Below are 12,005 nucleotides of genomic sequence, written 5' to 3'. Positions count from 1 at the left end.
CTAAAGATAAAAACTATTCATATTATATAAGTGGATCCTTATTTTATAAACTTGTTTTAAAAGATCGAGATAAGTTTAAAGTTCACTTCTTAATAAAAAAATTTCTCATCCACCATCACCACAAACAACTACCATCACTTGAAAATGAAAAAAAAAAAATTACGCTTTTCACTATACTAAGAAGAGTATTATTAAAATTAAAAAAAAAAAAAAATATGAAAGTGAAAGAAAAAATTGCCAATAAAAGGTGATATGAATATTCATTTGCTAGTTGCTAGAGCCTGTCAAGCTCTATAAATTTGTCAATAACGAATTAACTTATTGGGCTTTTCAGTAGAAGGTTAGAAAATCCAGCTAATTTCAGTATTGGACTTTGTTACACTGAACCCGTTAATTACAGGTCCAATAAGTTTTTTCATTTTAATTAAATATAAAATTGAGACCCAAAAATTAGATGAATAACACAATATATAGTCCATGGGTATTGATAAATTTGGTGTGTTAGTTTCTTATATGGGTTATTCATAATTTATTAATTGGTGTCGAATTTCTTCTAAAGAATCCAACCACAATACAAGTAAGTTTACTTGATTTTAAAATAAATGCTTCTGATAAGGAGAGTGTACCGGTGTTGAAAAAGCTTAATTTTTTTAAGAATCAAACTATACAATCTCCAATATTATAATTTTAATATTTTTTCACATTATTTAATTATAATTTTATTTTTTATTATATATTTATTTATAAATTAAGTACAAAACTATTATTTTAATATTTTTCACATATTATTTAATTAAAAATTTATTTATTATTATATATATATATATTTATTTATAAATTTGTCACATAAAAAATTTATTTACAACTCAAAAGATTATCAAAGTATATTTTTGTATGATAAATTGGTAGGATAGAATCTCACATGACTTGTTCACATCACATCACCACATGCCTCAATCACCGTTCAACAGGGCCCCTCTCACACAACACCCACTGTCCCTAGACATTGCTCTCAACAAACAAAATTAAGTACCTACCAATGTTTCTGGTTAAAGTTTAACACCGAATGAAACAATTTTTCTTATTTACTGTCCTTCCCATTTACCCATCTCAACTCAAATATATATATATATATATATATATATATATATATATATATTATTTTTTATTTTAGAGTATTGGTTAGGTTTATTAATTTTCCTAATATTTCATATGTTTATCTATCATTTTTTTTAATTTAGTCTCGTCATATCTATATTAACAATTTAATCTTTTGTTAGACAATATTTACAATAACAACATTTTTTAAATAGTTAAAATATTATAAATGATTTTAAGGAGATTTAAAGATTACGTGCTCAGTAATTCTTGCAATATCCTCTTTATGGATTGTTTTAAATAATAATTTCTAAACTATAGGTTAAAAATCCTACATCAATTAGAGATGAAAAATATTCATTTTATATAAATGCGTGTAAACCTTACTTCACAAACTGATTTTGTGGAATTGAGTTAAGGTTAAAGTCTACTATATAATACTATAAGAAAACATAGAATAAGATTTGAATAAAACCTTTTTAATATAAAAAATCAATGGATAATATTTTCATTTAGTTGGTCTCTTCCATATTCATAAATTTTCCTTTTAATTAACAAAAACATTTTAATGATGATTCTTATTTTTATTATGGTTTACACAAATTAGACATGTTTACTTGAAATCTTCATTAGGAAGACTTTCGATAGAAGGATTATTTTATACTGTATTTGTTAAATTAATCATTAAGACAAATCATAAGTTTGATACCACTATTGGAAAACAAATCAAATTATGTAGAGGTGGAAAATTTTCCCTCTATCTATGTAACTTAAAATAGTCTTGCAAGAAATAATAATAGAAAAGACAACATAAACAAACTTTTTAATGTGGAAAACATACTGAAAAAGAAAAACTATAAGAGTTTTACTATAAAAACGAGATATAACACTTACTCACTTTTCTTTGGATGACTTACAATAATCTACTTTTATCTATTTAATTGATTTTAACTTACTACCATTCTTCAATTATAAGTTGAAGTTGACATTCTCTAGTACTCTTGTATCCTTGTACTCCTTCAATACTCCTATTCATAGTAAAAAGTTGAGGTTTTTCCATTGAAAACTAGAAGTAGATATTAAATATACCCCACTTTTTCAAAGATGAATAGATAAGTTAAGAAAATAATTCAAACTAATATTTTTACTTTCCACGCATAGACACTATTCTTCTTAACTAAGGAAGAAGGATATTTCCTATATTCTCTCTGATTTGATATGTTAATATCGTTGATGTGCATTTGTACCTTGATTTGATATGTTAATATCTCTGATGTGTTGTCATGTTTGTTGGATCCCCAGTCGGTTGGGTGCTAAGAATCTTGATTTGAGATTTTTATATAAGGATTGGGTCACCCTTGAAGTGCCTCAGTTTATTTTATTTTATTTATTATTTATTGATTAAAAAATAGTTTGATATTTAAATAATATAGAAACATAAATTTATAATGAATTAGAATGTTTGAGTATGAATTTATAGTTGATTTTAATAAATACAAATATATATATATATATATATGATAATGATAAAAATAAAAATATGGATATACAGTAATAATATAAATAAAAAATGTAGATACATGATAATAAATAAATAAAAATACAGATACACAATAATAATAATAAAAAATATAAATACATAATAATAAAAATATAAATATAAATACATAATAATAATAATAATAATGATAAATATAAATACATAATAATAATAAAAAATATAAATACATAATAATAATAATAAAAAATATAAATACACATTAATAATAAAAATAAAAAATACAAATAGATAATCACTCTCGTGCCTATTTTTTGCTATAGTAAATGATAAAGTTGTTTAATAAAAAAATATCCTTAATGTTGTTAGAACAAGTCTGTCTCCTTTCTATAATAGTATAAATATATTCAAAATTTAAAATATATAATAAAATAATATTAATAATTTAAAATAAAATTTTAATTTTCCTGTACTTAAAAATACAAAGTAAACACTCTTCCTTAGATGCCTCTCCCAACACTCACGTACTAAACTTTCTCTTTCCCATAAACTCATAATCTTACTTTGTTTTTCAGGCTTTTCTATAAAAAATTCCATAAGATTAACATAAACTAGAGAAAGTATGGTGAAGAGAAAGGTTAAAGGGAACACAGAAACAAAGAGAGGAAAAGGGAGAATAAAAAGGGAGAGAGAAAAGAGCATACAAAAGAAGGATATAAAGGCAGGAGAAATCGTTTAATGAGACTTTTCATAGTGTTTTAAGGCTTAATTATTTTAGCAATTATTCTGTTTTTATATGTAGTTATTTTAGTAAGTGATCATGATTAAGAGAAAATGAGGAAAGAAGCTGTGAACTTTCACCAATGAAAAATGAGAGGCTTCATGTTCACTTATCATGAGGATTGTAAGTTGGACAGCTACAATAAAGAGAAACAAAACTTACTTTATGAATTTAAGGAACACAAAGTTTAAAGTAATTCAAGGATAACTTATTTAGACAAAACTAAAATCCTCTTGGTTGTACAAAGAAAAAAATTATCATAATCACAAGAAATCACTAATCTGCCTGTTAAACTTTTACTTAAGTAATTACTCTCTTTTTCTGTACTACAAATATAATCTACAAAAACATATAACACATTTAAAAGTTATAAAGATAAAATTGATTAAATCAACTTCTAACATGATATATTGAATCAAACCAGAAAGAAGAAAATTGTTATTCTCATTCTTGGGGTACTGATTCAGAGTACTGTTTATTAAGATAGATCAAGTGGATGCTTATCAACAAAGTCATATAGTTCATCTCCAATTCTAAATCCAAGCATTCTGGCCATATCATTTGCCTTCAATTTAGGCTTGGGAATGTTGTGATGCTTCAACCAGGAATACACAATGAAAACTTTCTTCATCACAAACAGTTCCAACGCCTCTGGGTTGAAAACAATTCCCATTTTCAAATTCATCTGCACCATAACATATAAATACTGTGTCAGAATCAAAAACATGTTTTCCCTTTTCTACACAAAAACATGCAGTTCTTAACATCACCTGGTGTGGAACCATCATTGCAGCATACCGAGCCAGTTCTCCAGCTCTCCAATCCAACAAAACTGGCAACCATGGATAGGTAGCATCAAGTCTCACAAACCACACTCTAATATCAGGATACTCTGATAATTCTCTAGGATCATGGGGATCTTCTCTTGTATAGTTGATGGTGAAGCCAATTGAGCGCTCAAGAAAATCTTTTGGTTTAACTGCAACATTAACACAAACAGGTAGCATCCAAGTTAACATAAAAAAAGTAGCTAAACAGTTTTGAAGGTTGATAATGAGCATGCCTACCAGATAAAGGGGATTTCATTCCTGTTGCAGCTTGAAAAGGGGACAAATCAAGACGAGTAATAATATCATTGTCAATAACAACCTCAAATCGCCCTTCACTTGGGGGCAGAGGAGGTGCAACTTTTGGTTCATCTGCCAACCAAAGTCTGTTCAAGTGTAGTATAATACATTCCATTAAATGCATGGAGCAAGTTCATTATTATGGTTTTCCTAAGTGAGATGAAATTAGATCTTTGATTTGAAATGGATTTAGGCCCTTTAATTGTACATATCTTCCATTTTCATCATCACAATTTTATATTTTAGTTTAACTTTTATCCACTGTCAGTTCAAAATAATTTACAGTCTCAGTCAATCAGAAACCATTATTAACATGTTTTTTAAATAACTATGGTAAAAGTTAACAAATATATACACTATGGTATGACTTTTTTTCTTACCAAATCTAAGATTCAGAACCTATAATAAATAACCATACATAAATTCATCCCAAGTCTATATATACTAGAGTCAATCAGTTAGAATTTTATTATAATTTTGTTTTATAAGATATCTTTGATAATCAAGGGGTTGAGGGAGATATTTTTTATAATTAAGAAATTAAGGGAAAAAGATGTATTTAAAGCGTTATAAACTATTGAGACTATATGATGTGGGAGTATTGTACAGAAGAAACAGTTTTGAGTCTTTTTATAGCATTGAATTTCATGTGAACTTAGTTGGTTAAAAAGAATCCTAGGAATTAGCTTGTGGTGTATATGTGAATGTGTGTAGATTGCAGTGATAGAGATGAATGAGAAGATGAGTAAAATGGATGTAATGATAGTGTTTGTGTTACCATCATCAGGAAACAAGGAGAGGTCGAAGTTGCCTTGGGGGTTGTAGGCAACAGAGACAGCAGCAGGTCCTCTCTGATGCAGAGGAGGAGGAATTGGAGAAGTAAGGGAAATTGGTTTGGAAGAAAAGCATGAAGTGGATGGTTTTGGCAAAGAAGAAAGTGGAAGCAATGGTTTGCATTTGATTGGGGTAGCAGCCATCATTACTCTGCAATTTCAGAGCTCAAGTGATTGCAGTTGCAGGCAGAGAAGTGCTTAAGCGGTTAATACAGTTTCTATCCACAAAATTCTCTGACCTTACGTTTTCTCCATACTTCTATCCGCTTTTTTAAAACCGGTTTTTCGCCCTTTCAACTTAAACCGTTAAACCGGATCAAGATAGGTAAATAAATTTTAGAATCAACAATATTAAAATATTAAAATATAATTTAGGTAAAGTAGTATAATGAATTATGTATATTAAAATGGGAGAAATTTCTTTTTCTTTCAATACTATCTTAGTAAATTGTCTCTCCAATATTAACATGCTATAATTAATGAGTTCATTTGTCTAATTTCATTTTTCTTTTGTTTCCACATGGTTGTATACAAAGATTATACAATTTAAAAATCCTTTTGAGAACTTAATGTAATTGATGCTTATGTGGTTTGATTCAATTGATATATTTTATGAATAATTTAATTACGTGATGATTTATTTATAATCTTGTTTTAGTTTTATGTGGTAATGTTTCAAGTTTGCCCACAAAGCTAAATATAAGCCCAGAGACAATTTATGTCTCTTTTCACCAAAGTACAATGTTTAGTTGGTGATAGTAACGTATGTTGATAAGAAGATTACCAAAATTTTGCTTCACATAATCTCCATGCAAGGCTGTAACAATTAATATAAAAAAAAAACACTAGCTTGTTAGTGCATTACACATTTGTCAGTGTGGTGGCTCTCACCTTTGACATGTTCTTCCACATGTCTGTGTAACTGTGTTGCACCACTTGATTTTGTATTCATCCACATATCTGTGTCAAGTCTAACAATGACATGTCTGTGTTAGTTATAGGAGAGAGTAAATTGATTATTTCCCAAGACTATGGTTACAAATTTTATTGGTTTCTCTTAAATTTCAAGGTGATTGAAGGGTCTTTTCAGTTGCATGGAGCTATGGAAATTTGACAGAGGAGGAGATTGTAGACATTTGCATAAGGAAGGAGTGGTGAATGGGCCAGATGTAAAGGTTGTGTGTGTAAAGTGCATCATAGATGAGTGTATGGGCATACATCATAATGGTGACAATTGTTATGAAGAACATGATCCACATTGTGCAAATGCGAAATTAGATATTTGGATAGTGTGGGTCATATTAGGATATGCTGATAGCTGAGTAGAAATAGGAGGATCCTTTATGAGGGTTTAGTAGTTTCGTGAAATCGTAAAGGTGATCACGCAACTCAACCGACATGATTTTAACATTGTTTCTTTTAGTGTTGCTGTCCCACATGACATGCTTTCATCAAGAAACCAATCTCATGCTACTACATTGACCTTTATAAAAGTAAGGAGCAATGCCATTGACACAATTATTGCAATCACAAATTCACACCATTTTATACCTCACCTGACTTTCCTGTTTTTAGTTTTAAGTGCTCCTACCCTAATATTTTTCAATAAACTCACGTGCACAACATGTATCTGTACTCTAGTTCAGCAGTGTCTATAGATTTATGCAATCATTCATAACATTATGTTGTACTGCTAGTGATGAAAATGATACTAATCCCTCCCAAAACTGACTTGCCTGTGTGTTGAATCAAACAAAGATGAAGTATGATCTTCATCAGAAAGTTGTGAGTTGTGAAATGTGTGAATGGAGGAAGGTGAAAATGGCACATCGTCCTCTGGTCATTGAAAACGGCTCTGCACGTGAGAAAGGGTTTAAAAAATAAGGGGTGGGAAATAAAATAGAAGATGTGGAAGGGAGTGTGGGATTAAAGAAGGAGGGGAAAGTGAGGGTGAGGTAGAATTGCAGTGGCCTCTGCAGATAGATCCCCTCGTGCGGCTCACCCGCTGACCCACACTTTCTCATTCTAATCTAACCTCATCATCTCTGCCAACTTCTGGATCTTTTGACCTTTGACTGCCACACCATACACACAAACTTTATAACATTGTATTCTATCATGGAAAAGGATCCTCTACACTCTTCAATTTTGGTCCTTGGATCCCTTGCACGTGAGCTCCTTTGCTGATATGATACCATTCTGCTTTTCATGGCACGTGGGGTGGGGGTGACAATTCTTTTCTTCTGTTAACGTATTTCTCAACATTTTGGTATCATACGATATTAACCATGGTGCTCATTTTGTTGAACCTGTTATGCACTAGGTTTGCGTTCATTATCATACAATTTATGCATCATGAATATAGCTATATTATACACGGCTCTGAGTTTCCAAATTGCCTTAGAATAATGGCTAAAAGAGCTTAGGAGCTACATAGAGCTGAAATTTCAAGATAAGTTAAACCAGGAATCAACTTGTTTTACTAGTCTTGTTGGTGAAATTGTTTTTCCAAAAGTGACACCACGGACTGTCAGGTATCACGCCAAGGCTAAGGATCACGTGAAACGGGAATTAGGAAAACCACATAGCAAGGGTAAAGGGTAAAGAAGGAAAACAAAAAAAGAAAGACTTATCTCCTATTCGTTCAAACCCCAAGAATAACTCTTGGTTATGGCCTAAAGGCACAAGAAGCAAGGTCCTCAAAATTAGCACTAAATTAAGCCCATAAATTAATTTGTCGTTAATTTTGCTGGTTAGTGCTTAATGAGTTGTGCCTGTCTGTCAAACGTTTGTTAGAAATTCTGATAATTATTGTAGTGCACAGAAATTGGGTTAGTGGAGTGGTTGATTGGTTAATGTTGCCCATATTTGATTCCCCAAAAAACATGGGATTTCATCGTACATGTCTTGTTTCAGATTTTAGTTGGCTCAGTTTAGGCGATGCTGCCATCTCTGTGAGGCCATATGCACAGCACATAGCACTAGGAACCAATTTTTGCACTGAGTGGATGAATAATTTGGTTTGGAAAGCATGTATCTTCATTGTCATTGTTTTAGTTAGTCAGAAAATGGAGGATGGGAAAGTTTGCACAATAACTATATCATATTCTTTTTAGGATTTGGTTGTCTTATTAAAACACAAAACTAGCCATCATTTTAGTGTTCCTACACATTCTAAGTCACCTGCAGTAGATTTAGAATTTTGGTCTGCAGCAAAAGAGAAAACTGCCAAGCTGGGACAAAGTGCTAATTCCTACTACCCCACTTCCACTGTTCCATAGAATTTCATGGTGTCAAAAATGAAACAGTCAAATTGGTCCCATAGATTAACAAAATCTTTAAATTGTTTGTTGTTAGCAGCAGTAACATTCCTAGCTGGATTTGAGGTTCACAAAACGTGACTTTTTAAGTACATGTCATAATCGTGGCTAGTTACCTAGCTACAAGCCTGCTCAGAATTGTTGCCAAATCAACTCTCCGATTTATGGTCAGAATTCAACATACTGTTCTCAATACTTTAGCCTCTTCAAGCTGCTACACTGGTTATGCATGTGAGTTTATATTCCTTTTAAAAACAAATTCAAGCACTTGATAGGATGGACAATTGGTTTTAGAAGCGTAACCACAAACAATAAATTAAGACACAGGGGAGTGAGTGATCACAAATGTTATACAGGTTTTTTTTGTCCCTTAATATTGTATAAATGATTTTCAATATAAATTAAAAAAGTTTTGTCAAAATTCAAAAGTTGATACATATGCAAAGCAATGTTATTTTTCAATTCATAGATTGAGACATACTTTATTGCTTGAATATCAAATTATTTATAACTAGAATCAAATAAGTTTTTCTGTTTGCATCAGATAAATGTGTGAGGTCAATCCCTATTATAAATTTCCACCTCTGAAACAAGTATGGTCTTGATTTCTGGTACTATGTTTCATGCTTTGTCTTGCTAAGTAGGTTGATGATTGGTGTCTCTATGCTCTCATTGCTTAGCTTTGAAGCCATATAGTAATCTACATTATTAATTATGCAGAAGTCCAACATATATGGCACAAAGGAAACTAAAGAAAGCTTAAAAATAGTGTTTGGAGAAAAGGTGGCTCCAAGTTCTGTTCTGCTTTCTCAACTAAACGCTCTGACCCTTTTCTTTCCCTTTTTCATTCTGTTTTCATTTTTAAACTTCTGCTGAGCAACTGACCGACTTCTCCAAATAATAATAAAAAACAAGGAAGATCTAATTCCATTTGCATTATTACCAAAACTAATGTTATTTCGTGTAGATGTATTATATATATGTCAATTAAATTTACCCTGGTTTTAGTTAAGCATATGCCAGGCACTTTGTTACTAATTTGTCAGCATTCATTGAGAAAAGGTTGAAGAAAGAAGCCAAAAGTCTTATAAAATGAAATTGGAGTGTAAAAATTGAATCAGCAATGACATTTGCACAAAAATAATGAAATATGGCACTCTATTTCAAAGTCCAAAATCAAGTGGCTATTAGCAAGTGGTTGTTTCCTAGATATAGTGAATCAGAGAGAGGTGGAGATTAATATGATATGGAAAAATAATAATAAAAAGTGCAGCGAGTTCAAGGAGAGAGAGAGTAGTTTTGTTTAGCAATAGAGCTCTTAAGCCAAGAAGATGAGCAGAGAATAGTTTAGTTTAGGGGCCTAAGAAGAGAATGGGAGACACAGAAACAGCGCCCACGTTCCCCTCATAGCTTAACTTGTTTCTTTATGGCTTTCGGTTTCTCTCTCTTTTATTTCTCTGTCTATCATATCACAACCCTTCCTCTATACAAAAATTGTTTTCTATCTATTATTATTATTATTACTACTATTATTCAAACAATAAATGTTTATGTTCTCTCCTCACTCCTCTTGTGAACCTCCATAAATACTCTTCTATTTCTCTCTCTGTGTGCTTCTCTCCTTAGTTACTACTCGCCATAACTTGATCACAGCTCGAGGAGAATTCTAAGAGGCTCTCTTGCAAGCTTAATTTCCATGATCATGGTCAATTGAATTCCCTTGATTTCGCTCTCTTTTCTGTTTACATTCTTATTGATGATGATTATGCATGACCCTTTTGGTTGTAGTGATGATTTATCAGCTTTGTTTTGGTGATGATTGATTATTGTAGGGATACCAAAAGCCTGCATGGTTGGAAGCTCTTTACACACAAAAGTTCTTTGTGGGGTGCTCTTACCATGAGAACGCTAAAAAGAATGAGAAGAATGTCTTCTGCTTAGATTGTTGCACCAGTATTTGTCCTCACTGTCTGCCATCTCATCGCTTCCACAGGCTTCTTCAGATTCGCCGTTACGTTTATCATGATGTTGTTAGGATGGAAGATCTTCAGAAACTCATAGACTGCTCCAACGTTCAGGTACACACACATACATAAAGCTAAATAAAGTAACAGTAATACATTGGATTCCAATTCAGCTTTTGTACCATAAGAAAAGCGAAAATTCAATTTGATATGGTTAATTTTCTGATGAATTCTATTGTTAGGCCTATACCATCAATAGTGCCAAGGTGGTGTTCATCAAAAAGAGACCTCAAAACCGGCAATTCAAAGGGTCAGGAAACTACTGCACCTCCTGTGATAGAAGTCTTCAAGAGCCTTTTATCCATTGCTCTCTTGGATGCAAGGTACATACACTTCAAATTTATACTAAACAAGCAAAATTCACTTGTGTGTGTGTCTGGATATGTAGGTTATTGTATAGAAACTGATAGTTTTCTGTCCAATATAGCATAAAAAAATTCCTGTAATTTGCTCATCACTTGTCCAATATAGCATATGTACAATGATTCAAAGATACCAGTGAACTGAAATTGAACTTCCATAAATTAAGTGCATGCATATAAACTTTGGTTGTTGAATTGTTAAAGAGTGGCTAATGTTTCCTCTGTGTGTGGACATGTAGGTTGATTTTGTGCTGAAACACTATAAGGATCTCTCTCCATACTTGAGAACATGCAACTCCCTACAACTAAGTCCTGACTTTCTGATCCCACAAGAGATGGGGGATGAGGAGATGACTCGTTCAACGGTTGTGGATTGTGATGAGCCAATGAGTTCATGTTCAGGGTCATCAGGGTCTGAGAACAACATGAGCATGTCTTGCACAGAGATTGTAAGGAAGAGGAGGAGTGGATGGAGCACTGTGTGTGCAAAATTCATGGCCAATAGCAATAACAAGGTTTCGGATGAAGATATGGCCACCAGCATGAGTAGAAGAAAAGGGATCCCTCATAGATCCCCACTGTGTTAGCTACACTAATGAACAAGCACCACCACCCAAAAAAAAAATAAAAAAAAATAATGGATTATCAGTTTAGTACTTCAATTTTTAATTTTTTAATTACTGTGATATGATATTTTGACTGAGGTGAAATGTTCAAAGTTCTCTTTCTCTTTCTCTCTCGAAATTGAAGATTTTGTTTAATTAATCACTTGGTCGGGGGTTTTGTCTTAATGGCATCACGTGGTTCCCAATTCCAAGTTATGTCTGTACATTGATAAAAGATATTATTATGATCATAATAATTGTGGTTAAATCATAGTCAAGAATCGTGCTTTTGACTAGACAAAATGAATCTAGAAAAGGAACAAAATTGTGAAGCTGTTCATTGATTCACTAGGATGT

The 12,005-nt window shown here is 31.8% G+C and overlaps 2 protein-coding genes across 3 annotated transcripts; one reads left to right on the top strand and one right to left on the bottom strand.

The window, feature by feature from the left end:
* Positions 1 to 3,736: 3,736 nt before the first annotated feature.
* Positions 3,737 to 5,609, bottom strand: LOC137807617 (protein CHLORORESPIRATORY REDUCTION 6, chloroplastic). Of its 2 annotated transcripts, XM_068608339.1 has the most exons (4): positions 5,283 to 5,609; positions 4,445 to 4,576; positions 4,148 to 4,356; positions 3,737 to 4,062 (listed from the first exon to the last, which is right to left on the bottom strand). In XM_068608339.1, exons 1-4 carry the CDS (start codon positions 5,482 to 5,484, stop codon positions 3,856 to 3,858), a joined length of 750 nt encoding a protein of 249 aa, XP_068464440.1. In that variant the 5' UTR covers positions 5,485 to 5,609; the 3' UTR covers positions 3,737 to 3,855. The 2 variants fall into 2 exon arrangements, with proteins under 2 accessions (XP_068464440.1, XP_068464441.1); XM_068608340.1 differs by lacking the exon at positions 4,445 to 4,576 and having other exon boundaries at positions 5,283 to 5,602.
* Positions 5,610 to 10,022: 4,413 nt separating this feature from the next.
* LOC137807618 (protein RGF1 INDUCIBLE TRANSCRIPTION FACTOR 1-like) lies at positions 10,023 to 11,787 on the top strand. Its single transcript, XM_068608341.1, has 4 exons — positions 10,023 to 10,362; positions 10,490 to 10,735; positions 10,864 to 11,004; positions 11,283 to 11,787. Exons 1-4 carry the CDS (start codon positions 10,354 to 10,356, stop codon positions 11,628 to 11,630), a joined length of 744 nt encoding a protein of 247 aa, XP_068464442.1. The 5' UTR covers positions 10,023 to 10,353; the 3' UTR covers positions 11,631 to 11,787.
* The last annotated feature ends 218 nt before the right edge of the window (positions 11,788 to 12,005 follow it).

Source organism: Phaseolus vulgaris, chromosome 3 (genome assembly GCF_000499845.2).
Source record: "Phaseolus vulgaris cultivar G19833 chromosome 3, P. vulgaris v2.0, whole genome shotgun sequence".
NCBI classification, from domain to species: Eukaryota; Viridiplantae; Streptophyta; class Magnoliopsida; order Fabales; family Fabaceae; genus Phaseolus; species Phaseolus vulgaris.
Note: the sequence above shows the minus strand (reverse complement) of the source record. Positions and strands in the feature narration are given on the sequence as shown.